Source organism: Scheffersomyces amazonensis (genome assembly GCF_036850825.1).
Source record: "Scheffersomyces amazonensis strain UFMG-HMD-26.3 chromosome Unknown RJT21scaffold_2, whole genome shotgun sequence".
NCBI lineage: Eukaryota > Fungi > Ascomycota > Pichiomycetes > Serinales > Debaryomycetaceae > Scheffersomyces > Scheffersomyces amazonensis.
The window spans coordinates 2,954,178-2,981,136 of NW_027042742.1; the positions used below are offsets into that span (position 1 = coordinate 2,954,178).

Consider the following 26,959-nt stretch of genomic DNA (forward strand, 5'->3'; position numbering starts at 1 on the left):
TTATAGATAAATTATTACTATATATATATATATACATATATACATACATATTTAACCTATATTGGCCTTCATATTTCCTGCCCCCTTCGGGTGATCGTCTTTCCAATCATCCCATCTTCGTTTCTCTAATTCATCATCAGAATTATCGGTATCATCATCATTTTTATTAGAATCTTTAACTTCTTCTTTCATCATTTTCCCATTAGCTAATTCATAATCTAAATATTCTTCTACGGTCATTGAAGGTAAGACTTGACCCGTACCAAATACTTTATCCTTAAGTTTTTGACGATTAGATGTAATAGTAAATGGTTGAAGGATTTTCCCCTGTTTGGAAATAAGTTGATTAATGTCAGGTTTTGAAAATGGTACTGTTTCTAATCTAGTAGTAAACCCAAATTCATCATCATCATCATTTTTATCTGATCGCGATTTTTGTTGTTGTTCATTATGAGGTTTTGGTAATGAAGGTTTCCTATTCAGTAAAACACCAAGTTCCATAGTTATTGATTCAAGATTATTAAATGCATGTATAGTAAATAAAGTTATTTGATCTAAATAAATTTGTTTAACTATATCTTCATCGAATTTTTCAAATATTGAATCTTCTTCTTGTTTTTCTTTTTCTTCTACTTTATCAGCTTTATCATAATATTCATCTAATATAGTTAATTTCTTTTTCAATTCTTGTTCTAATTTAAAATTCTCAATCTTTTCTTGACGTTTAGAAACAGGATTTGAAGACGGTATATCCATAATATTTGCTCTCTTGTCATTTGAATACGCACCCAACTTTAATTCTTGATGTTTACTCAATATTTTATAACTTTCAAGTAATTGTAAATAATCTACCAAACTTTGTTTCGCAGACTTCAAATTTTCAACTTTATATTCTAATGGATCAATTATATTTGGTATAGAATTATTTACAAAACTATCTTGGAATAAATTACCAATATAAAAATCAACATTAAAGAATGGAATATAATTGGTATTTACTTCTTTAATCGATTCATTTTCACTAAAGAGTGCCAATTGATTAATAATCAATTTTATAAGTTGAAATTCTTTAAGTAATGAAAGTAATTTAGTTTGGAATTCAGTAGAATCCTTTCTTATTGGTAAATTTCTAAGACTTCTAAATCGATTAATGGCTAGTCGATATCTTTCTCCTATGGTTAAATCCATTGTCTATGTATTTATATAGTGAACTTAATAAATAAGTTTGTTCTTTGACGTTTGAAATTTGTAATAATGACTGGTACTACTGACTTCTCAGTTGGTGATCTTTTTTTTTTTTGTATGCAAACTTTTGTTTTAACGGCGAACAATGAAAAGTCAAGTGGAGGTGAAAAGGCAAGACGACGTAATTGTATTATATCAAAATCCAAAGATATATATCATTTATTTATATCATATACAATTAACAATATAAACACATAACATATAACATCATGAGTAACTCAGCATATTATGAATTATATAGAAGATCTACTGTGGGAGTAACTTTAGCTGATGCTTTAGATACACTTATATCAGATGAAAAGATACAGCCTCAATTAGCTAATACAATTCTTAGTAATTTTGATAGAATTATAGCTGATAATTTAAAATTAGATGCTAATGTTGCTAAATCTAAACTTACTTTTAAAGGAGTTTTATCATCTTATAATCTTTGTGATGATGTATGGACATTAATAATCAAGAATGTTATTATTAAAATGAGTGATGTAAGTTCTGAAGGTGCAAGTGTTACTAATAGTATCGATAGTGAAATTAATGTCGATAAATTTAAAATTGTTGCCTGTAACTCTAAAAGAGCGGGAGATTAATGAAATTAAGTCCTTTTGTAATGAATTTTTTATGTTGTATTGTTATATAGATAGAGAAATAAATGAAATATCTAGAAGAAAATTATTGTAAAAGTAATGGATTAATTCTTACCATTTGAGAAGGAAATAACGGCCCATTTACCAGAAGATGACCAAAATTCTCCAATCTCATTACCTTGAGCTTTATATCTTTCAATTAATTCTTCATTAACTCCAGGTTTTAACCCAACAACAACATCAGCTTTACAAGTTCTAAGACTTAAAATAGGTAATTGAGAAGTAGCCAAATCTTGAATGGCAGTTATGAAAGGGGTGGTTTTATCCCATTGTAAATCTCCAGTTAATTTTCTATAATTTAAATCTCCCTTAAAGATGATTAAACTTGAATGTTTCTTCAAATCTTCATAAAGCTTGGTATGTTGACCTAAATTCCAATAATTTCCACCTAATGTCCAATAAATATTATCTTCATAAGTAAGTTTATCATCGGCGATATAAGTAGCAATCTTAGAATTGAGAAAATCAATATCTTGTTTATGTTTACTATGAATTTCCGGAAAGAAATCCGATGATTTTAATTGCTCAGTAAAATTAACAACATCAACTGGTCTAGTATCACTAACAAACCAAGGAATGGTTTTACAATGAAGTTTAACTTGCTTTACAATTTTAAAATCAAGTAAGAAAAGAGCAAAAATAACATCGGAATATAATTCGAATCCAGAATTATCCAAAACAATATCAACTCTATCAGTATCTTGCTTGTTGATTAATTGTTTCCATGCATCTTCAATATCATTGACAAGAATATTTTCTTCATTCTTCTTTCTTGTTTCAGCTCCTTGTAAAGATTTAATATCTTCAAGAGTTACATTTCCAGCTAAAAGTGATAAATCTGTAGCATTACCCCAAAGTGAAATATCAATAAAATCTCTAAATAATAATAATTTTTGATCTTGAGTAAGTTGTTGTTCATGAAGTTTAGTATCAGCTACAAGGGAGTGATACTTCTTTAAGAGTTCTAATACTCCAAATTCAGATTGTTGGAAAGTCTTATCCTTCAAGACTTGGAATACATCATATTTACTCCAAAAAGAATTTTGTTTAATTTCAGCAAGGAATAAATTATTAATATATTGATATAAGTAACATTCTAAATATAACCAAGGACCTGTTTGCCAAGTAACTTTTTTATGTTCATTTAATTTAATTAAAGTAGAATTATAAGATTTTAAATCTTCTTTACTGAGATTAATTTCTGAAGTAGTGAATGAACGAACAACTTCATCATTTTTAAAAGATGCTAATAATTCTTGTAATTGAATAACAATATTTGTTCCAGTAGATTGAAGATTTTCATTAGTATTTATGACCGATTTAACATCATCAATTGCTCCTTGAATAATCTTAGGCCATCTTGAATGGATGGTAGGATAAGCAAATGACTTAGGGTCATCATTATAATATGGTTCTGGTAATGACATGGCTGATTCGTTAATAATTTTAAGGTTATAAGATAAATACTCGTGGATAACATTGATTTTTCACTTTCGGATAAATCGAGAAAAATCCTGCATCAAGACATAAATTGCATATTGATAGATTTTTTTACATTTACAGTTAAAAGAATTTGAACGATAAGACAATATAATATAACAATTTAATAATAATGATATAATTAAACTAAAAGATGAATCATAATACTAATAAGAAATAAGTGAAACAAATAAAAAGGATAACATAATATACAAATGAACATTTTAAACAGTGAAATTAACTATAACCTAAAAGATAAACTAGCTCGCTAATTTATCAAGATTAAATTAATCCATTTAAGCACTTCTTTTAGCAAATTCAGCTTTTTCCTTCTCATATCTCTTTTTATCATTATCAGCCTTGTTTTCATAAGGAGTCTTTTCATCAGCAGTTAAAGCCTTCCATTTTTCACCTAATAATTTACCGACTTGACCAAATGAGATACCTGGGTTTTCAGCTCTAACAATATCTCTGTTTTCATTAGCAAAGAACATGTAAGCAGATAAAGATCTCTTTGGAGCATTTGGGTCCTTCTTCTTTCTAGAAGCCTTTCTTTTTTCAGTTGGAGCCATTGTAATAGTTTATCTAAATAATTAGTTAGTATAACAATTCAAACAAGAAAAAAAGTCAAAATAACAAAATTCAATCAAAATGCTTCGCAGACATAGTGTTATGGTATATATAGCTATCTTATATCACACCCACATAAAGTGGGAGATGAAATATAAACAAACTAATAACCACAAAAACGCGACTTGAGAAGATTATTAAACAGTCGTGCACTGTCATTTGTTTTTGTTCTGATTTTATTTTGTTCTTATTTACTATGCCGCTCCTGTATATAACCCACACCACTCACTCAATCACTCACTAATATTACTGACTGTCTCTCCACTCCTTTTTTTTTGCTTGCTGATTTTTGCTTACGGACATTTTCTCACTCCTCTTCATAGTCAACTTGGATTTCCACTAATTTTAAAATTTCCTAAGAAATATCCACCAGAATCCATAAACTATTTGAATTCGACAATTGAACAAATTTATGGTGATGTATAAGATATAATTTGAGTTGATACATTTGATTGTTGTAGAATACTAGTGCAGGTTAATTGATTGTTTGTGTTTTGTAAACTATTTTTTTCGCAATCATTATTGATAGTGATTAATCAAGTAGGTTGGAATGGATAAAGTCTTGTTGGTTCAAAGTATTGGATATATTAGTCAATTGAATGATGATAGTTGTATATAGTGTTATATAGGGATGTATTAAATTGATTGTATGAGATAAGTGGGTAAGGAGTTATATTATACTTAGTGTGAGCATAGTACATAGTTAATTATATATACATACAAATTGGTTAACTATGGGAGATAGTAATAAACAAGTTAGTACAAACTAAACAACTAGGAAAAAAACTTATATTAAGGCATTGGTAGTTAATAAATTTATAGGAAATCCCATAGTTTATTTATAACTAAGAGGGAGTGCGAATAATTAGTATACAGTTAATGATAAAATTTACTCAGGCGGATTGAAGATTTATTATGTAATCCTTAGTGCTGATATTTACTCAATAAAATGAGTATTTAATAGTACATATATTTTAATTACTCCTCACTAAATTTACCACATGTTTTAATTTACTATACAGTCCACAGTAATTATAGCCAGTAATAATAGCCAGCACAATCACAATCTTTACTATTTGTATATAAATTCTTAATCAGGATATTACTTATTTATATAGTAATTTTTACAGATTGCATATATAATAAATAGTACTATGATTATTATTTTTATCATACAAATCTTATCATATATGAATAAGTCGTAGATATTTCTTACTACAACTTAAGTATTATATCTTATAACATTTTACTACAGTTTAATCTGACAATATAGTACCACTATTACTAAACGTAGTAAAATGAATACTGATAACAATAGGCTTATTTCGTAAAATTAATACTGATAACTATGCTAGTTTATGTAGTAAGTTTATCACGTAAAATAAATACTGAAAACTACGGCAGTTTTATAGTTTGTTTCTTACTTAATTTATAAAAAGAGTAATATTAAAATAAGCAATTTTAAACTAAGATCTGTCATCTACTGTCAACTTATCTATAAACTGATAAACTAGATCTCATTGTTACTACAAACGATATATTGGATATCTTAATATGCATCAATACAAATCATAAAACTTAAAATAACATATTTACATTAAACTTAATTACATGCGCATTGTATATAAGAATTCTTAAGAATTAGAATTCTTAAAATGCTATGGTCAATTGAATAATAACAGCATGTTTGTGACCTTCTGTATATATCTGATTATAGGCTTATCATTTGTTTGTGTTATTCATAGAAAAAAATATTATATAGTAATACGGACTTTGCGAACATAAGTTTTGCAGCCATCAATCTCTTATATGTAATAACTAGACTGATTTATTTGCTATATAAAACTAAAAACTGTTCTAAACTGATGTTTCCATGTTTCGATCTCTACCCCTAACTTGAAAGGTAGCACAGTATCTGAAGCTGCAAATTGTTACAATATTTATCGGTAAATTTAACCATCCATTCAATTGAGTCAAGTGATTCCTATAGTACATTATTATTTCAATTATTATCAATCATTTATTATGTTACCCTATGTAGTAATTCTTTGCTGATTAAGTTCTTCTTACAAAAGCAACTTAGAATTGCTGTATATAATGTTCATCCAGTTGATGAAACATCTGAGAAAGTGTTAATAAATATAAAGAGTAATTCAAAGTTTCAAACAAAGGTCTTTATTCTCCAGTAGTACCTGTGATAATACCGACATTTAATGACTCTCTAAATTAACTCTTTAACTTACCAATTCCATTATATATCTAAAATTGTATAATTCCCTCTTTTGTATATAATCACTACAGTTTAATCTACTTTTAATATATACATATATTATATTTTTTGATAGAAAAATAGAATTTTTACACATAAAGAAAATAGAGGAATGATTCCTCACCTGTAACGGTAATAAAAGTAATAATAATAACAGTTGTAAAGTTAAGATAACATCAATAACATAATTGATCAAAACTAATGACCATAACCATAAAAGATTGTTTATAATTGACCCTCATTCCTTAATACCAACCACGATTATAGGAGTTATCTTGATATCCATATTGAGAATATTGTTGATAAGCACCAAATTGAGGAATTATTGGTTGTTGTTGAGGAACTGGTTGACCTTGACCTTGACCTTGACCTTGGACTTGGGCTTGTGCTTGTTGTTGTTGTTGTCCTTGAGCTTGTTGAGCTTGAGCTTGTTGTCCTTGCTGTTGTTGTTCATTAGTTTCATTACTACCAGTGGCACCTCCATTTTGTTGTTGTTGACCTTGTTGTTGTGGTGGATAACCATAGTTGGAAGATGGATATCTACTACTGTATTGATTAGCTTGATTATAGTAAAAAGCTTGAATAGCAGCTTGATGAGGTTGTTGTTGACTTCCAAATCCATTTTGACCAGCAGTAGTGGCAGTAGCATTAGTACTAGCATTACCAGTAGTTGATGGTTGAGCTTCTTGTTGTGGTTGAACAGGTTGATTATAAGCAGTTTGACCTAAACCAGCAGCACCAGTTTGATTATAGTATGGTGGATAATAATAGTTATAATAGTTTGGATAAGCAAATGGTAATTGTTGTTGTTGAGCAGCAGCAGCGGCAGCAGCTGGGTTAACAACTGGAGATTGTGAATCACTAGAAGCAGTAGTTGGTTGAGCACCAGTTTGTTGATATGGATAAGCTTGTTGAGTATTAGCATGAGAAGTGGCTGGAGATTGTAAATTACCTAAACCAGCACCAACAGTAGAAGCAGCTCCAACTTGATTGTTATAAGTATAATCAAGACCTGGGTAACCACCAAATTGAGCACCTGGTTGACCAGCAGCTTGTTGAGGATATTGTTGTTGTTGGAATTGAGCATAATAATCATAATGTTGTTGCTGTTGTTGTTTGGTTTGATTGTATTGTTGAGATTGTTGTTGGTAAGTATTTTGATTGTAACGATTGTTATTATTGTTATTGTTGTATAAGCCAAATCTTTGTTGTTGTTGATTTTGTCCAGATTGTTGTTGAACTGGAGCTTCTTCTTCTTGTTTAGCTTCTTCAGCAACTTGTTCGGTTTCATCACCAATAGCTAAAGAACCAAAAGAAACATTAACGGCATTAACTTGTTGAGTAGAAGCTGGTAAAACAACTTGAGCAGGAGCAATAGTTTCTTGTGGGACAACAGAGATATTTTCAATGGCAACTGGTTGTTGTTGTTGAACGATAGGAGCAGATTCTACGGCAACTGGGATTTCAACAGGAGCTGATTCTTCAACAACTGGTTGTTGTTCTTCAGTAACGACTGGTTGTTGAACTTCTGGAACAGATTCAGTAGGAGCAGGGGCAGATGAGGTTGTTGAAACTGGAGCAACAACAGGCTTTGGCTTTGGTTTTGGTTTTGGAGCAATAGCGGAAGCCCAAGATCCTTGTTTTGGTTCTGGAACAGTAGCTTCCTTTAAGACTGGTTTAGGTTCAGTTACTGGAACAGTTGATGATGTTACAACTTCTTCATTTACTATTTCAGATTCTTCAACTTGTACAACTGGTTGTTCTTCTTCCTTCTTCTTTTCTACAGCTTTAGCCTTTGGTTTTGGTTTGTCATTAGATAAAGCAGCAGCCCATGAATGCGAAGTTGCTGGAGTAGAATCATTAGTGGTAGATGTAGTTGGAGCAGCTTGATTAGTAGTAGATACTGCAGCAGTAACTGCAGCAGCAGCAGGAGGAGCTGATTTCTTAACTGGTTTCTTTGCAGGCTTTGAATCTTTAGAATATTTACCGGAACTTCTATTATTCACAGCTCTATTAGAATTGGTAGGATGAGAATTATTATTGGTATGAGTAGAATTTGCTGAAGATACAGAAGTTGATTGTTGTATTGATTCATCTTGTTGTTGATCCTTTTTCTTATGTTGCTTTTCCTTTTTAATTGGTTCCCATTTACTAACTTTACCATTAACGATTAAATCAATGACTACTTCTAATTGATTATCATTTTCTACTAATAATCCATGTAATTCGTCACTTTCCCAATCAGGAAACATTTCTGATAAACTGGTTAATTCAGATGAAGCAATGCCTGATCCATTACCATTATTAAACCTTTTCAGGTGATTTTTATATGTTTTTCGTTGTTGTTGTGTAGTAGACATGATGTATATATATATATATGTGAGAATTCAATTCAATTCAATTCAAAAATAAGTAAATAAATAAATAAATATTGGATTGATAAATTAAATTGATGAAATTTGATATTTTGATATTTTGATATTTGATTTTACAATGGTACACAACTAATCAAATAATCACTTCTTTTGTTATAATAATCTTATAAGTCGTTAAATAATTATTTATACCACACTGGAATAATTTTTCGGTTAATATATATTTAAACCGATAAATTACTTTGTAAATAGTTGAAAGTATAACAAAGACTAAGACAAAATAAGATAAAAAAAAATTAAACAAAAAAGAAACCCCTATATATGAATCCAAGATATTTTTTTTCTTTCTCTTCACCAGATTAATGTTCTGATACTTAATAATAATAAAAAACCTAATATAGTCTATATATATTGGATGTAATTGTTAATAGCTTTTAGTTAACCGTATTGGTGAAATTTTTTTTATGGCTTCTTTACTATGCCATACTAAAAAAAAAAAGCTCAGAAAAAAAGTCACCCAGTTCGACGACATTGACTTGAATTTTGCGGCCTCGGACACGACTTCTGTCACTGCACTCAGAGGTTTGCTGCTGCTGTTGCTGCTGCTGCTGCTGCTGCTTTCTTAAAATTCGGTCACCGGTCATATACCGGAACTATAAATTTATATATTTTAATTATAATTAACTATATAATTAAGTCAGATATACTTGAACTAATGAACTAGTATCTGAATGATTAGTCTTATTATTGTCAACTAATGGATATACCACTTCCGAAATAACTTTATCAAATAATTCATATATAAGTCCCTTAAGCTCACCCCCGGTTTGTTTAAAGTCGGGATATGAATTAACTTCTAAGAGGTCGACTGACAAGTCGGAATTAACCAAACAATCAACTCCATAAATTTCAATAGCATTTGGTAATGGTTGAAAATTAATTTTATCAATAGTTGATGCTGCTTTAAATAAATCTCGAGTAATATCACAAATCTTCTGAAATATTGATTGTTTGGTGATATTGTCTAATCCTAATAATGACCAAAATGGTACTACTAATGGTTCTTCATTAGAATCTTCTTGTAAACAAGTATTAGTTAAATGTCCATCTAAATTAATTGGTTCATCATCATTTAAATTTTGACTAGTTGGATCAATATATGAACTAGAAGCAAATAATGTTAAGATATTTTTATATACGTAAACTTGTAAATTACCTGAACAAACAACATAAATTCTTAAATGAAATTTCTTTTCTTCATAATTTGGTAATAATAATGGTGATGATTTATATTCTTGAACCACAAAATGTCTTAATTGAGAAAGTATTATACCATTATTATCATCTTTGTCCACTTGGTCAACTTCTTCCTCATCTTCATCATCATCTTCTTCTTCTTCTTCTTCAAACGAATTGAATATCTCTTGCAATTGGTCGATTGTTCTAAATAGTCTAATACCTTGTCCCTTATCACTCATACTGGGTTTTAAAATCCATACTTTATCACCTTTATTTATCTCATCCCGTAATTCATAAGCATCATCTAATGAATCATCTAAAAATTCCGCATAATCTACTTCTAATGCATATGTATCAGGGAATGATTTTTTTAAAATTGAATTGGGATTTTTAGTAACAAAATGATGAATAGTATTATGCAAATAATGTTTTCTAATAAGTGCTTTTCTGTAAATATATGATGGAATAAAATATTGTTGTGGATGAGATTGAATTAAATCAATATTTAAATCTTCATATTCTCCATAATGGAAAACTTTCAAATGTGAATGAGTTGAAATTTTAGAAAGTATAGTTGGATCAGTAGTTATTGGAATAGATAATGAATTAAATGATTCAACTAATGGTTTAAAAATATATGAATGATGAGGTATAGTAATTAAGAAAATTATTTGAGGTAATGTTGAATTAATAGTTAATTCTTCAATATCTTTAATAATATCTTCTTCTAAATTTTCTTCATTATCTTCATCTTCATCTAATATAATTTCTCCACTAAGTGGTTCAATAGTTTTAAAAGTTGCCTTTAATGGAGTTACACTAATTCCTTCATTTAAAAGTACTCTACTATCAGTATGATTAAAATCCAGTAATCCATGTTTATATACTTTTTTAAAATCAGGATTCCATGTGAATTTCAATTGTCCAACTTCATTAATTGAATTTTCATCTTCTTCATAAATAGAATTCCATTGATTTTGTAAGATTGGGGCATACTTAATTTTAGTATGACCAGCTTTTAATGATGGTACAAGAGGTATATTAACAGAAAATAAATCAATATCACCTTGATGTAATACTAAATTTTGATATAATCTTTGAATTAATTTAACACTAATTTTAGCAGCTTCACGAAGAATATCATGATCATGATCTATAGTTGTAAAAGCATAACTTAAAGCAATAGCTTTAACTCCATGAGTTACTGCTTCCATAGCAGCTCCAACAGTTCCAGAAGTAAGAATATATAAATTTGAAGAATTCTTTCCAAAATTAGGTCCACTAATTACAAGATCAATTGGTTTACCCTTTGATTTTGTATAAAGATGATGAATTCCTAAATCAGTACAAGCAGCAGGAGTTGAATCAATAAGACACCATTCTTGATATTTAGATTTATCCAAATGATATTTAGGTTCAGGAAGATTAAATGGACCAATAAATGAATTAATATTATTATTCTTAGTTGATGTACTATGTTCAGTATAAATATAACTTGTTGAAAGTGTTTTACCTGCAAAATGAGCTTTCCCAATCCATGAACGTTGTTGATTAGGAACTACTATGGAAAGATCCCAATTGGTACAAGTATTAATTTCATCCACAAGATATTTGATGTAAGGACATGATTTATCATTCAAAGGTCCATCATCATTGGTTAGAAGGACATGCATGTTAGGAGGTAATGGATGAATATGAATAGTTTCACAATTGTCTGATTAAATAATTATATGAATGTGACTGTGAATATGAATACGAATACGAATATAAATATGGATATGAATATAAATATATACTATCAGTACCTAGTAAAGATTTTTTATAAGCTATCTTATAAAAACTATAGTGATATTCAGATAATTGTCTGTCTGTTTCGTAATCCCCGGTAGTGAACTTTTCACAGCTTCGATGCCTGTGTATGATACTGTACTTTTTTTTTGTGGTGAGGCTCGAAGAAAGTTAAGCTCAGTAAAAAAAAAATTTCCACTAACTTTCACCCAAACTGTAGTGGGTGTAGTGAACCAACAGGTAACTCTACCAGTACGTACGTCATTTCTATCCATGTCATTATTTATAGGGAATACTTCCCAGTACGGAACTGCGTCTGTGGATCCTGAAAAGATCAAAATTGCAGAAGTTCAATTCATTGCTCAAGCTAGTACTTTTAATCGAATGCTCAGTCTGTGTCAAACTAAGTGCTTACAACATCATTATAGTGAAGGAGATTTAAATACTGGAGAACAAAGTTGTATAGATCGATGTGTTTCTAAATATGTTAAGACTAATTTGGCAATAGGGAATGAATTTACTAATAAAAGACTTAATCCTTATACTGTTATGCCCGATTATGAAAAAGTTCAAACTATACTAAGAGATAATGTAAGAGATGAGAATTAATGATTAATGCCAAACAAAGAAAGAAAGAAAGAAAGAAAAGAACAGAAAATAAAATAAAAGGAAAACAGAGACAATAATATTTACTGTTTTATAATGTACATAGATAGAAAGCTAATTATATTTAAGTTATAGATATATGAATGTATGTAAATATAACTAATTCATAGGAAACAAATTAATCTGAAATTATAATTGATTTTTGGTGTGGAAGATGGCTAAAGCTTCAGTAATTCTAGCACTCATAGTCTTTTCACCTTCTCTAACCCAAACTCTTGGATCAAAGTATTTCTTGTTTGGTTTATCATCACCATCTGGGTTACCAACTTGAGATAAGATGTAATCCTTCTTGTTTAAGACGTAATCTCTAATACCGGTCAAATAAGCATATTGACAATCAGTATCTAAATTGACCTTAACAACACCATTCTTAATAGCAGTATCGAATTCTTCTTGAGTTGAACCAGATCCACCATGGAAAACTAAGAAAAGTGGGTGGTTAGATTTAGAACCAATTTGTTTCTTAGCATAAGATTGATGATCACCTAAAATTTCTGGTTTTAATTGAACATTACCTGGTTTATAAACACCATGAACATTACCGAAAGCAGCAGCAATGGAAAAGTTTGGAGAAATTGGGTGTAAACCTTCGTAAACTTTAAAAACAGTTTCTGGTAAAGTATAAAGGGATTCCTTTTGAACATGTTCATTATTAACACCATCTTCTTCACCACCAGTAATACCAATTTCCATTTCTAACCATTGGTTTAATTTAGCCATTCTAGTGAAATATTTAACACAAGTAGCAATATTTTCATCATCAGATTCTTCAGATAAATCTAACATATGAGATGAAAATAATGGAGTACCATGTTCTTTAAAGAATTTTTCATCTTCAGCTAACATACCATCAAACCATTCTAATAATTTTTTAGCACAATGATCAGTATGTAAAACAACTGGGATACCATAAGTTGGAGCAATTGATCTAATATAATGAGCAGCAGCAATAGAACCAGCAATTGAAGCTTCTTGATTCTTATTGGCAACACCTTTACCAGCAAAATAAGCAGCACCACCTTGAGAAGTTTGTAAAATAATTGGAGATTTATTATCTCTTGCAGCTTCTAAAGCAGCAACAACAGTTGAAGAAGAAGTAACATTAATGGCAGGAATAGCAAATCCCTTTTCTTGAGCATAGAGAAATAAATCTCTAACATCATCACCGTAAATAACACCGGATTTAGAAAGAACTGCTGGAGGAGACATTATATATATATAAATTAATTAATTGACTATAATTGATTTAATAGAATTAAATAAAAAAACGAATTGTTAACAAATTACCAAACGAGGCATCAACTTAAATATATATAGTAAAATTTGTTGGTATGCGATTACATCGTCCACTCACCTGGTTCAATTTAATTTAAATTCATTTTTTTTTTTTAGTGAGAGATTCGGCGTGCGTCACCTTATTGTCCATCGGAGTTTTTTTGCACCTGGCTGATGGTTTAGGGGACGGTAACTGGGCCGATTGCTTTAAATTCATCATGAGCATGGTTAGTATAGGTTAATTAGAATAATTAGAATAATAGGTGAGTAGTTGCTGTTATATGCATCGGTAAATTGTCGCAAATGATGTCTATATTGTTTTTTTTTTTTTAATATAATATTAAATTTTATTTATTTGCCAGTATAATGAATCATACTACTGAGATGACTACTGTTAATTAGCGAATATCGTTTTTAACTATATAATGATTCCGTAAATTAATGTTTCGGTTATTTAGTATACTATATATTATTATCCGTATTATCCTTTATTAATTTTCATATTAATCTGTTAATGTATTTACGCTAAATGTTACAATATATATTACTCTATTAATTATTCTGGTCTCTGACCCTTAATCACTTACCGCAATTCTGGGGACCACATTGATCCGGGTCTGGTCTCACCCGCTAAAGGAAAAATAGGGAATTTTTCAGCCTGCAGCTCGGCCATTTCCTTCCTTGAGAACTTTACTATACATACCTATTCCCGTTGATTCGTTAATTGAATAAGTATGGGGTAATTTTCATAATACAACACTATGATAAAACCGCCGAGCTTAAAGTCTATTTCCATTTCCCTCAATTCAGAGCATATGCTTAACTAAGTTAATTCCTATTAAAACCGCCGGGCAAAATCAGCGTCCATCCGAATAGGATAGTGCACGACCAAAATTGTTGTCACATGATTGTTTCAAACCTATAATAAATGCCGCACAAAATACCTTCACATTTTTGCATTCTCCTCATGATCTGACTACATCCAAACATCTACCCATATAAACATAAACATCCATGCGTCAATACTTAACAGTCGAATAATTTTCACTAATATCAGAATCAAATATATATATATATATGTAGTAAATTCATTAAGAATATATATATTCCATTTGACATTATGTCAAGTTCAGATAATTTAAAGGATGACAATTCTTCTCTTATTACTGTCATAGATAATCTTGAGTATCATCAATTTGATGCTTCAAATCAAGAACAATTTAATCAAATATCTCATCTAGTAAGTCAACACTTATCAGAACCATACTCAATATATGTTTATTGGTATTTCCTTAATACATGGCCTCAATATTGTTTTATAGTACGACAACCTAAACCAAATGATCATAATATTATAGGTGTGATAATCTCAAAAGTAGAACCTCACCGAAATGTTAGAATGAGAGGTTATATTGGTATGGTAGTTATTGATCCAAGTTTTAGAAAATTAGGAATTGGAAAGAATTTAGTCAAATTAACTATTGACAAAATGATAAATTGGGATCAAATAGATGAAATTATGTTAGAAACTGAAGTAATTAATATTGGAGCTATTAAATTATATGAAAATTTGGGATTTTTAAAGACCAAAAGACTTTATAGATATTATCTAAATACGCATGATGCATTTAGATTAATCTTACCAATTTCTGATAAATCAACTACCAGAATTGCATTCTTGCCACAATTAGAAAGTTAACCAAATCTATGGTAATTATATTAATTCATTATACATCTATACAAGCATTATTTCATTACAGTATTCAAATGAATCATTATCCTCATATTCTTCATCAAGTAATTCAATTACAAATAATATAGTTAATGGGAATAAATAACTCATTAAATATTCTTCATTCGTTAATATTATATGGTGTGCCAATTTAAACAAAAGAATCTCCCATCCAATATAACAACTGACAAATGCTAAACAGAATGTATTTGAATACTCTGTTGCTTTGTTGCTGTTAGTACCTTTCTTAATCCATCGTTTCTTGTATATATAACGGATTATATCGTGTACAGCATAAACAAAATTAATGAAACAAATTATTATGAAGCCATGATTAACATCAATAATGAATCGATTAAAAATAATTATTAGATAATATTGGAAAGTTAATCCGGTAGTAATATACATGAATTGAGTGAAAACCGACTTGGAAATATAAGTTAGATTTATATACCATAGAATAGATAGTGCAAATGCTGGTAATAATAGTAATAGTTCAAAATAACTGTAGATAAAAAAATCTAATACTTGAAATCTTTTAGTGAATATTAGTGTTAGGAAAAGTATTCCTGTTTCAATTAGAGAGAATTCAACAAGTGGTACATCCTCAATTGAAATATAAATATCGTCATCCTCCTCCTCTTCTTCTTCTTCTTCTTTCGATGTTTTGTCTGCCGCCCAGTTAAAGTAATCGTCACCAATGTAACTCACCTTTTCATCCTTAGGTGATAGTGGAAGTCGGATTCCTCCAACTTCTCTTGGAAATAACATATAAGTTAACCCCAACATCAAAAATATTGAAGTATTCTATTCAAATTTAATCTCAAATAAATGAAATCGTCTTTTCGACACCTTAAATATATACTCCTCTTTATTAAATATTTAATGTCGTGCTATCAAGCATAAGACTATTAGATTTTCTGCTTTATCTTTTAACGCCTAAATTCAAATTTAAGTATAAATCGGATACTTTAATTCGTTAAGATAAAAGTTGTTATTTCATAATAAAACAACTAACGTAATCATATATTGTTCAGTTTCACGATCCTGCCTACTTTTACATCAAACAAAGTAAAATTACACCCCCCACACAAACTAGCCAAGACAAAATAGAATGTTTGGTATCTGCACAAAGATGAGACAGGTGCCTTAAATATTTTTTGCTGAAACATTTAACACTGTCAAAGTATGAGGGCTTTTATTTATCGTAAGACATATTAAATGTTCGATCTATAGTTCGAGTATAAGTGTATTGTATAGAGAGTATCGTATTGCAAATTAGTAGATATACGTAGTGATACATTTTGGTTGAAAGAGAATTGCGGGGAAGCCATGCGAATATTTTAATTCTGTATTAAGCTTTAAACGCAAAGGCTATAATGCAAAATCTATTTATGTTTTAAATAGAATTTCTGCATATATTATAAGTGCGCCTAGAACTTGAAACTTTGTAGGACTTTTTATTTATTACAGTATTTTAGTTTTTATTCATAAGTAAATTCTACAAAAGATTGCTTAGAAACAGCAACATAACAAATTAATATAATAAAACTATGACTGATAAAAGTTCAAATAGTTATTTGGAACCAATACAACGTGAACTAAAGAGGAGTAAATACTCCGAAGTTAACAGTTGAGCTTCCATTTAAAAAAGCGCTAAAAGAATAACAAACACCAAATAACCGAACTTACGGTGTACTGAGTGACCACTGTTAGCTGTTAGTAATGTGCTGTGTAATAGAGAAATGGGTGATTCGCTAACTGTATTTTGTGCTCCACTGTTGTACTCCTCATTCAAAGAACCAGTAGCTGTTGTATTTAAGCTTTCAAATGTAGCAGTAGTAATAACATTAGGAACAGTTATTGTAGCAACATTATTGATACCTGCTTTTCCGACAGTGACTTCGAGTGCTTCATACGATGTATAAGATGTTGGAATTAAGCTTCCAATAGTCTGGGTGATCACATGTGTAACAATAACCGTCTGTTTACCACTAACTTGAGTTTCTACTGATGTAGATGTCGTCTCAACAGGTTGTGGTTGACCCGACTCAGGACAGTAAGTGGTGGTGAAAGTACGCACTACTTCCTTAGTCACTGTACCCTCGACTTCAGTGACGTGGGAGGTATAAGTAGAAGTTAAAGTAGGCTGAGTAACACCTGACTCAGGACAGTAAGTAGTAGTGATGGTATGAGGAATTGTAATGGTCTTGATTGAATTCAAAGGACAGTTTGTGACAGTGGCTGGACATTGAGTTATAGTAACAATTTCATTGGAAGTGTAGGTGGTAGTTATAGTTGATCCAGAGCTGGAAGAAGAAGTTGTATCGGGAGATATTCCAGTGGATGCATTACTGGTAGTTGAACTGGTGCTGGTAGTACCCGAACTGGTGCTGGTAGTACCCGAACTGGTGCTGGTAGTACCCGAACTGGGCGACTGTGAGTTGGTGGTAGAACTAGTGGATGGTGGTGCTGCCTCTAAAATGTGTAACTCACCAACAACACAGTCAGATGCAATCAGAGAGAGTTGCAAAGGAACAGATTGCTCGGGACAGATGTAGAACTCGGTTCCGAAACCTTCCAACGATAAGATAGGATCTCCGACGAACAGCCATCCACCGAAAGGCGAATCACTCAAGTAGATACCATTAGATTCGTCAGCTTCAAAGTATAACCCGGCGATAGTGATGTAACCACCTGGGAGTGTCAACTCAAATAATGGACCGTTTGTATCTTCTAAGATAATATTGTGGTTATCCAACGTGAGAAATTCTCTGAAGGTGTTTGGAGGATTAGCTACAGCAGTGATCTGGAAAGTGAAAGTAGTTTGAGTTGGAGATTCCGATTCAGAAGAATATGGCGACAGGGAAGTGGGCACAAACGAGCTCACGCCATTGGAGGCACCGCTAGCGAATGTCAGACCAGTAGACAGAGAAGCAACAGTTGAAAAGTTTTCGGATGATTCATTTGAAGAAGAAGTTTGTGATAAAAGTGAAGAAACATTTGCTTGTGTTAAAGACGAAGAAATATTGGTATCTGTTGTAGATGACAGAGACGATAATTCTGAGGATACAACTGATGTTGTTGGATGAGTGCTGTATGATGAACTTGTAGAATTGGCATAGTAATAAAACGATGACAGAAATTCTGAAGTTGGTGAAGTGTAAAAGGATGATAAAAAGGCACTGGAAGACCTGGAAGACTCAGATTCTGAAGTGACACTTAAGGTACTATACGATGAGGATGAATATGCTACACCAGAAGTTGAAACAGAACTTGATAAATCCAAAGATTCAGGATATGAACTGGAACTATAAAGTGTACTGATTGACGAATATGGTATAGATGACACACTTTCAGAAGAGCTTGTTAAAGAACTTGGAATTAAGCTCGATGAATAGACTGAGCTGGATTCATGATTTGAGGAAGAAGAGGAGTAAGCAGAGCTGGATTCTGAATAGGATTCTGAATATGATTCTGAATAGGATTCTGAATATGATTCTGAATAGGATTCTGAATATGATTCTGAATATGATGCGGAATATGATGCTGAATAGGATGCTGAATAGGATTCCAGAGGGAGGGGACAATCAGTTGGTCCAATGTAAACATTATCCCCATTAGTACCATCAATCAAAGTAAGATTTGTGGGTAAACAGCCACCAATATCCAGTGTTTCTATGCTAGCACCATCTTCACAGACATAGAAAACACTACTTCCTGAATATGTCAATAGCAATTGATTTGAATTATCTCTGATATAACCAAATCCAGTATTCTGTTCATCTTGTAAGTCAAGGAAATTAAGTGAACCTTCAACATCTCCAGGAGCGGAATTAATATCAGAATTATATAACAATTCCCCTGATGATAAGTCAAGACTAAATGCACAAACTGTGATGATAATCAGATCTCTTTTCTCTATTTTGTCCTTTTTTGCTTTAGAAGGCATAGCTAATACAATGTCATAATAGGCATAATCATCATTTGCAGAAACCTGCAAGTAAAAGTTAGTTATAGAGGATGGAACATAGTAGATTGTATCAGTTGATTGACAATATTGAGAACTAGAAGAAGGTGAATAAGATGATGGTGAATAAGATGATGGTGAATAAGATGATGGTGAATAAGATGATGGTGAATAAGATGATGCCGAATAGGATGATGCCGAATAGGATGATGATGAAGCTGAGTGCGATGAAGTAGGTGAATCGGATGAAGAATCTAAAGATGATGTAGAATCTGAATATGATGAATCTGAATATGATGAAGAGTATGTTGACGACAGATACAGCAGTGGCTGTGGGCATTCAACTTCCGGCCCAGTATATATCTCTTCTCCGTAAGTTCCTCCAACCAAATAGATTAAAATGCCTGAGCAACCCGAATCAGATTCAAAGCTTACACGGTCCCCACCATTACAGGCGAGAAACACTTGAGTTCCTTTTGCTAACACTAACTTACCCAGATTGTCTCTATAGTAACTATATCCAGTATTCTGTGTATCATCTTGTGAAGCAAAGTCTAAATTACTTCCAGCAGTACCAGCAGCATTCAAAGTCGTGATGTTAGTATCGTATAGCAATTCCCCTACAGACAAGTCAAGACTGAATGCAATAACTTGAAAATCCGGATTTGCCAAGTCGACGTATCCAAAAATTACTGGATTGCCGGCCACTTCTAAATTAAATCCAGTTATAGACGAAGGGAGGTAGTAAATAGGATCAGTCGATTGACAATATTGAGAATTCGAGGATTGTGAATAGGATGATGCCGAATAAGATGAAGAATCTGAGTAGGATGATGTAGGTACATCGGATGATGAAGCTTGATATGATGAAGAGAATGTTGACGAATACAACAGTGCCAGAGGACAATTGGTTGGTCCAGTGTAAGTATTGGACCCATAGGTTCCATCAATCAAAACAAGATTTGTTGCAGCACATCCTTCGTAATTGTCAATTTCTATAGTAGCACCAGAATTACAAAGATAGAATATATCACTTCCTGAATATGTCAATATCAATTGATTATAATCATCTTTAATATATCCGAAATCGGTATTCAAAGTATCATCCGAGTTAAGAAAGTCTAATAGAATACCGGTAGTATCTCCAGGAGAAGAAGTAATATCATTTACGAATAATAAATCTCCTGTTGATAAATCAAGACTAAATCCATATATTTGAGGGACATCTCTTTTCACAACCGTGGCTTCGAAATACGTATACTCGTTATTAGTAGATGCGAGCAAGTAAAAGCCTGACACAGATGACGGAATGTAATATATAGGATCAGTTGATAAACAGTAATCAGCACTAGATGATGCTGAATAGGATGATGATTCAGAATAAGACGATGATTCAGAATAAGACGATGATTCAGAATAAGACGATGATTCAGAATAAGACGATGATTCAGAATAAGACGATGATTCAGAATAAGACGATGATTCAGAATAAGACGATGATGAACTTAAGGAAGATGAGCTTGGCAGAGGAGTGTTTGGCTGAACCTGAGCTATAAGAACTGCCTCACCACTAGTATCGCCAAGCGATATTTCATTACTATTAACATAAAATGTGTATTGTCCTTCAAAAGACAAAACATCATAACCATCTTCTTGTGTGAACACAAATTGGACAGCCCCGTCCTGGACGAAAGTAATATCCCCATCTTCCCCACCTAACTCACAAATTAATCCACTTTCAGAATATAAGTAACCGTTCAGATTATCATAATAAAATGTATCTTGAGAGGCAGAATTTGGTACTAGGTAGTAACTACCATCAGGGAATAGCATGAGTCCTAATAATGTCTGTTGATAGGTAGTCGTATCGACCATCGCAAGCTGAAAGTAAACATTTGCATCAGACAAAGCAACGGCCAAAAACCAAAGAAATCCAAGAATTTCTAAATTCATTTTGTTAATAATTCAAAGCCAAAACCTGATTTCAGAGATAAATAATGGTAAATAATCATATTTATAGTTTTAGGAAGCATTATTCATGCCAATTTGTTTTCTAAATACCGCCAATATTTTTTCAATTTTGACGTTTATTTTTGCATCATTTTGTAATGCGAAGTTTGCATCAAAATAAAAAGAATATTTTTTAACATCCTGTTTATCGATCAATTAGATTACTAGGAAAAAAATTTTCTTAAATCATGGCAATTTTTCTTCTCAATGTTAGCGGCTCTAGAGATTCTATAATTATGTTTGTATATACGAACTTGTTTATTTGGAGCAAAGTCTATCTTAAGAACCCTTTTTGGATAGTCAAAATATAAAATTGGTTGAATTTGAAATGTGTGAATAAATATTTTGTAAAATTTTTAAATTCAGATTAGGAAGCTATTACAAAAATATAAATATGCGCGACAAAAGCTTAAAATGCGGGCACGACTCAATTATCTAATTTGTGAAACTAATGCCGATAAGAACTACTTTCCATTCAGTAGTGAACTAAATTACTTTTCAACTATAAGATTTGAAAGTAGAATACTTGTCTTCATATGGCATGGCTTGCGGATAACCATGTCATACCCTTAGAGTTCATTAAAATATTTGGTTTTTTTTAAGTTTATAACTGTTGTTAAAGATATATACATAAAATTTATTGATGCTTAACGAAGAAAATTACTGTCTGGAGGCTTAATTATAAGGATTCTGTAAATACTCTTAGGCGTTAAAAATGATATTCTACTTAAATTATTTGAGATATTTTTTATGCTCCCATATTGTTCAATTATCTTCAAATCTTTCGGATAATTTTTTCCACAATACAAACAATAGGCGACATACGTTGTGACGGGGTTATAAGGTGCATGTTAAATTTTGGGCAGCGTCGTAGTTTTCTATACATGTAATTTGCTCCTGAGCCTAAAAAGTCTCACCTTCAGCATTATCCAAGTGCTAATTGGCTGGTATTTGCAAAGTAATCAAATGTTTTCCTTGTTTTGCCGATATATAATAAGCATATTAATTCTATCTAGGATCAACTTTGACTATGAGCATCAAAGGATTGATACATCAACAAACAGTCTAGTTTCGTATGACTCAAAATTACAACTGTTATGATCTGAGTTTTTCCCGTTCTAAAGGGACTATGAAATTAGCATAACCTCGACAATCTGCTAATAATACAATGATAATGAGTGGATAACAAAGTTACAAATATTTACTGAAGTGTGTTGGAGTTCAGCGATATATTCACTTTGTAGCGTGTTTCATGTATTGCGTTAGAAGAAAATAATTAAAAATGGAACCTGTAGGTAAATTTAGTAATTGCACTATGCAAATAAATTGTTCACCTCCACAGACTGGTCGTTTAGTTGTAACCTTTTTTGATGAATCTCGTATTTTTTATGCATGAGACCAACCCTAAAAAAAAATATTCAATTAAATTTTACGAATACAACAAATTATATACAGAAGTAGGAAACGATATAATGGAATTATAAAGGTAGTACATGATATAAGTCTTGATCTTCTTAATAATCGAGGAACGAGACCACATGATTGATCTAAATAATATCACAAAATGTTTGTAGTCAAAGAACTTTTGTAGAAAATGGTTGTAGAAATAAATCACTCCAATCATGCTGAAATGAAAGGAGAAAACAACTAACAATTTAAACTAAAGAAAAGCTAATATAAACGAAAAAATTAAAGAACTTAAAGATCCAAGAAGCTTGTGCGCGCCGTTAAATACTGAAATGTTTGGCCCAGTTGAGGCTGCATAAGAAACAAGTGGAGTTTTGCTAACAGCTTCAAAAGTAGCAGTACTAACAACATTTGGAACAGTGATGGTGGCTACAGATTTAGCACCTCCATTTCCGACAGTGACTTCGAGTGCTTCATACGATGTATAAGATGTTGGAATTAAGCTTCCAATAGTCTGGGTGATCACATGTGTAACAATAACCGTCTGTTTACCACTAACTTGAGTTTCTACTGATGTAGATGTCGTCTCAACAGGTTGTGGTTGACCCGACTCAGGACAGTAAGTGGTGGTGAAAGTACGCACTACTTCCTTAGTCACTGTACCCTCGACTTCAGTGACGTGGGAGGTATAAGTAGAAGTTAAAGTAGGCTGAGTAACACCTGACTCAGGACAGTAAGTAGTAGTGATGGTATGAGGAATTGTAATGGTCTTGATTGAATTCAAAGGACAGTTTGTGACAGTGGCTGGACATTGAGTTATAGTAACAATTTCATTGGAAGTGTAGGTGGTAGTTATAGTTGATCCAGAGCTGGAAGAAGAAGTTGTATCGGGAGATATTCCAGTGGATGCATTACTGGTAGTTGAACTGGTGCTGGTAGTACCCGAACTGGTGCTGGTAGCACCCGAACTGGGCGACTGTGAGTTGGTGGTAGAACTAGTGGATGGTGGTGCTGCCTCTAATATATGTAACTCACCAACAACACAGTCAGATGCAATCAGGGAGAGTTGCAAAGGAACAGATTGCTCGGGACAGATGAAGAACTCGGTTCCGAAACCTTCCAACGATAAGATAGGATCTCCGACGAACAGCCATCCACCGAAAGGCGAATCACTCAAGTAGATACCATTAGATTCGTCAGCTTCAAAGTATAACCCGGCGATAGTGATGTAACCACCTGGGAGTGTCAACTCAAATAATGGACCGTTTGTATCTTCTAAGATAATATTGTGGTTATCCAACGTGAGATCCTCTTGAAAAGTATTTGGAGGATTAGCTACAGCAGTGATCTGGAAAGTGAAAGTAGTTTGAGTTGGAGATTCTGATTCAGAAGAAGATGGCGATAGGGAAGTAAGTACAAACGAGCTCACACCATTGGAGACACTGCTACCTGATGTAAAATTAGTTGACGGAGATGTAACAATTGACAGACTCTCTGAAGATTGAGTTGTTGAAGAAGTGGAGGTATTCGAGGAATTTTCAGAAGTGCTGGAGGCATCACTTCCCAGAGTATTAAGGGTTGAACTACCAGTAGTGGAAGATATCAATGAATCTGATGAAGTCCAAGAGGTATGGATGCCTGAAAATGAAGATGAGGATGTTGTAGAGTTGGCATAATAATTAAATGATGAACTTAATGAAAAGTAAGATGATGAAATATCCAGAGATTGTGGTTCTGATGTGAAACTCAAAGTACTAAAACTTGAGGAGAAGGATAATGAAAAAGAACTTGAATTCTCAGTTGATTCCCCAGATGATAATGTGGTAGACGATGCAATTAGAAGTGAACTACTTCCAGAAATTTCTGAAGAAGATTGAACTGTACTTGAACTAGAAATTAGACTTGGAGAAGTAGATGAGTCGACTGTTGAGGAACTTAAGTATGAGTCTGAAGCTGAGGAACCACTTTCTTCTTCGGGTAATGAAGAAGAATAAGACGAGGATGAGATTTCTGAGGAAGAGTATACTGAAGAAGCGTGTTCTGGGGAAGAGTATACTGAAGAAACATATTCTGAGGAAGAGTAAACTGAAGATAATGAATTGCCCGAAGGTGAATAATAAGCCGATGATGACGATTCGGATGAAAACGAATAAGATGAAGATGAGTAATATGAAGATGTATAGGATGAAGATGAGTAATATGAAGATAAGTAGGATGAAGATGAGTAGGATGAAGATGAGTAGGATGAAGATGAGTAGGATGAAGATGATGAGTCAGATGACAGCTGCAGTGGGCAAGTGGTTGGACCCAGATAAATTTCATCACCATAAGTTCCATCAATCAAAATAAGATTTACGTTTGTACATCCACCATAATTCAGGGTATGTATCTCACCATCGTCACAATAATAGAATACATCACTTCCTAAATAGGTCAATATTAATTGATCTGAATCATCTTTATAATATGCAAATCCAGTATTCTGCAGATCATCAGAGTATACAAAACTAAGTAAAGATGAAGAACCATCGACAGTGTTAATACTAGGTACATATAGTAATTCCCCTACGGATAAATCAATAGTGAATCCATAAACCAAAGATGATCCGCTGTAGTAAGCATATAGATTGTCTAGGTTGAGCTGTAAATAAAATCCAGTTACAGATGAAGGAAGGTAGTAAATAGGGTCAGTCGATTGACAATATTGAGAACTCGAGGATTGTGAATAGGATGATGATGATGATGATGATGATGATGATGATGATGATGATGATGATGATGATGATGATGGTAAATAGGACGATGAATCTGACGAAAAGCTGGACAGAGAACTCAGTGAAGAAGAAGCTGGGGGAGGTTCATCTATTGTTATCATGGCCACTGAAATATATTGACCGCTACCGTCATCAGTTGAGATAACAGGACCGTATTCTGTTGTGACAAGATAGTACATTGAAATACCATTAGAAACTAACTCCTCAAAAAGATTTATATCTTGAAATGCAAATGTATTACTAGCATCTGAGGTGGGTGCAAATATTAAACTATCATCATAACCGTTTACATTTAAATAATAATCACTTTCAGAGAGTACAGATTCACCGTCGTAGGAAAATATATCTGTGGAACTAGGATTAGGCACTAAGTAGTAATTTCCATCAGTATATTGAGTAATTCCTAATAATGTCTGATCATTATCTTGGTTTACCATTACTAGCTGAAACAACGCATATGAATGGGACAACGTAAATGCAATGAAACTAAGAACTTTCAGAAAACGCATTTTGTTAGAATGAGATAATTGCACTTGGATGTTAGAATGAAACTTGTATGATATTCCACAGGGAAATCGTTTAGTTTAAATAGAAAAGCTTTTCTCATATTCAATGAACGGATCAGTAGAATTATTTTCCAGTACAGACAGACATATTTTTTTGCAAATAGTGCAATTCTTTGTAAACCAAATATTATTTTATAGCATAATAATTCCACAAGTGTGCGCCAAAAATCGAAGTATTTTTTATATTTTGCAGCAATTTATGGACGAGAAAAAGTAATGTTCAGCGAAATAATTACATTAAATCTTCCATAAAATATTTTGATTAACAGTAAGTAGTAAGTATTATAAAGTTACCTAGCAGATTGCTTATGATCAGAATTTATTTGAAGAACCCTTGTGGCATTGTCAGAAGTAAGTGGATAATTCAAAATGTGTTAGTGCATAAATAGCTTTTTAAAAATAATTATGAAAACTTTCGCAAATCGGGAAAATTTTTACGAGCCTATAAGGAAAGAAACAAAATACTGGAAAATATTTCTGAATTTCCAAACGAGGAATAACCAACGAACACAAAAGTAAAATCCAACGGGTGCATACAATATTTTATTAAGGTCGAACTATTCAAAGTTGAATATTGAGTTTGTTCAAGGCGGGAACTCTATTAGTAATAGCCATCTCAGCCACCTTAATATTAATTTTGGGTCGTTTTCCATTTTAGATCATAAGATAAAATCCTCTGTACATTAAATCTTATGGAATAAAGTATAAGTTTTAAGCCGCGGGGCTTCTCGTACTTAACTTGTATTTCTCGCCTCTAAAGTTTATCATTAGATTATACTCAATAAAACAAAAAAAAAAATATATGTTAGAATTATACGAAAACATAACTTCGATACTCGATGAACTGGATTGGGCGGTACTTTTCTGCTTAAATAATCTAATCAGGCGCT

The 26,959-nt window shown here is 32.0% G+C and overlaps 12 protein-coding genes across 12 annotated transcripts; 3 read left to right on the plus strand and 9 right to left on the minus strand. All coding sequences in view use genetic code 12, as the record gives it.

Annotated features, from left to right (window-relative positions):
* Window positions 1-13: 13 nt before the first annotated feature.
* RJT21DRAFT_28133 (uncharacterized protein) lies at window positions 14-1,321 on the minus strand. Its single transcript, XM_064884016.1, has one exon. It carries the CDS (start codon window positions 1,186-1,188, stop codon window positions 52-54), a length of 1,137 nt encoding a protein of 378 aa, XP_064740262.1. The 5' UTR covers window positions 1,189-1,321; the 3' UTR covers window positions 14-51.
* On the plus strand, window positions 1,236-1,882 carry TOA2 (transcription initiation factor IIA subunit gamma). Its single transcript, XM_064884015.1, has one exon. The coding sequence runs from the start codon at window positions 1,455-1,457 to the stop codon at window positions 1,830-1,832; it is 378 nt and encodes a 125-aa protein (XP_064740263.1). The 5' UTR covers window positions 1,236-1,454; the 3' UTR covers window positions 1,833-1,882.
* Window positions 1,883-3,490, minus strand: HRT2 (putative methyltransferase). Its single transcript, XM_064884017.1, has one exon. It carries the CDS (start codon window positions 3,314-3,316, stop codon window positions 1,934-1,936), a length of 1,383 nt encoding a protein of 460 aa, XP_064740264.1. The 5' UTR covers window positions 3,317-3,490; the 3' UTR covers window positions 1,883-1,933.
* Window positions 3,491-3,664: 174 nt separating this feature from the next.
* NHP6A (high-mobility group nucleosome-binding protein) lies at window positions 3,665-3,940 on the minus strand (the record flags this gene model as incomplete). Its single annotated transcript, XM_064885323.1, has 1 exon — window positions 3,665-3,940. One exon carries the CDS (start codon window positions 3,938-3,940, stop codon window positions 3,665-3,667), a length of 276 nt encoding a protein of 91 aa, XP_064740265.1.
* Window positions 3,941-6,274: 2,334 nt separating this feature from the next.
* On the minus strand, window positions 6,275-8,675 carry RJT21DRAFT_119682 (DNA damage-responsive RNA polymerase-degradation factor). The gene has a single exon (XM_064881489.1). The coding sequence runs from the start codon at window positions 8,625-8,627 to the stop codon at window positions 6,513-6,515; it is 2,115 nt and encodes a 704-aa protein (XP_064740266.1). The 5' UTR covers window positions 8,628-8,675; the 3' UTR covers window positions 6,275-6,512.
* Window positions 8,676-9,284: 609 nt separating this feature from the next.
* Window positions 9,285-11,554, minus strand: RJT21DRAFT_104767 (putative tubulin tyrosine ligase; the record flags this gene model as incomplete). Its single annotated transcript, XM_064879792.1, has 2 exons — window positions 9,285-10,608; window positions 10,657-11,554. 2 exons carry the CDS (start codon window positions 11,552-11,554, stop codon window positions 9,335-9,337), a joined length of 2,172 nt encoding a protein of 723 aa, XP_064740267.1. The 3' UTR covers window positions 9,285-9,334.
* Window positions 11,555-11,770: 216 nt separating this feature from the next.
* Window positions 11,771-12,388, plus strand: TIM12 (Tim12p). Its single transcript, XM_064881490.1, has one exon. It carries the CDS (start codon window positions 11,790-11,792, stop codon window positions 12,276-12,278), a length of 489 nt encoding a protein of 162 aa, XP_064740268.1. The 5' UTR covers window positions 11,771-11,789; the 3' UTR covers window positions 12,279-12,388.
* Window positions 12,389-12,392: 4 nt separating this feature from the next.
* FBA1 (fructose-bisphosphate aldolase) lies at window positions 12,393-13,633 on the minus strand. The gene has a single exon (XM_064881491.1). The coding sequence runs from the start codon at window positions 13,542-13,544 to the stop codon at window positions 12,465-12,467; it is 1,080 nt and encodes a 359-aa protein (XP_064740269.1). The 5' UTR covers window positions 13,545-13,633; the 3' UTR covers window positions 12,393-12,464.
* Window positions 13,634-14,730: 1,097 nt separating this feature from the next.
* RJT21DRAFT_83622 (peptide alpha-N-acetyltransferase) lies at window positions 14,731-15,309 on the plus strand (the record flags this gene model as incomplete). The annotated part of the gene is made up of 1 exon (XM_064885367.1): window positions 14,731-15,309. One exon carries the CDS (start codon window positions 14,731-14,733, stop codon window positions 15,307-15,309), a length of 579 nt encoding a protein of 192 aa, XP_064740270.1.
* An 18-nt stretch (window positions 15,310-15,327) lies between these two features.
* Window positions 15,328-16,559, minus strand: RJT21DRAFT_28226 (uncharacterized protein). The gene has a single exon (XM_064884019.1). The coding sequence runs from the start codon at window positions 16,129-16,131 to the stop codon at window positions 15,346-15,348; it is 786 nt and encodes a 261-aa protein (XP_064740271.1). The 5' UTR covers window positions 16,132-16,559; the 3' UTR covers window positions 15,328-15,345.
* On the minus strand, window positions 16,560-21,500 carry RJT21DRAFT_28225 (uncharacterized protein). Its single transcript, XM_064884018.1, has one exon. It carries the CDS (start codon window positions 21,263-21,265, stop codon window positions 16,988-16,990), a length of 4,278 nt encoding a protein of 1,425 aa, XP_064740272.1. The 5' UTR covers window positions 21,266-21,500; the 3' UTR covers window positions 16,560-16,987.
* A 1,395-nt stretch (window positions 21,501-22,895) lies between these two features.
* Window positions 22,896-26,012, minus strand: RJT21DRAFT_139264 (uncharacterized protein; the record flags this gene model as incomplete). The annotated part of the gene is made up of 1 exon (XM_064883340.1): window positions 22,896-26,012. The coding sequence occupies one exon, from the start codon at window positions 26,010-26,012 to the stop codon at window positions 22,983-22,985; it is 3,030 nt and encodes a 1,009-aa protein (XP_064740273.1). The 3' UTR covers window positions 22,896-22,982.
* Window positions 26,013-26,959: the final 947 nt, after the last annotated feature.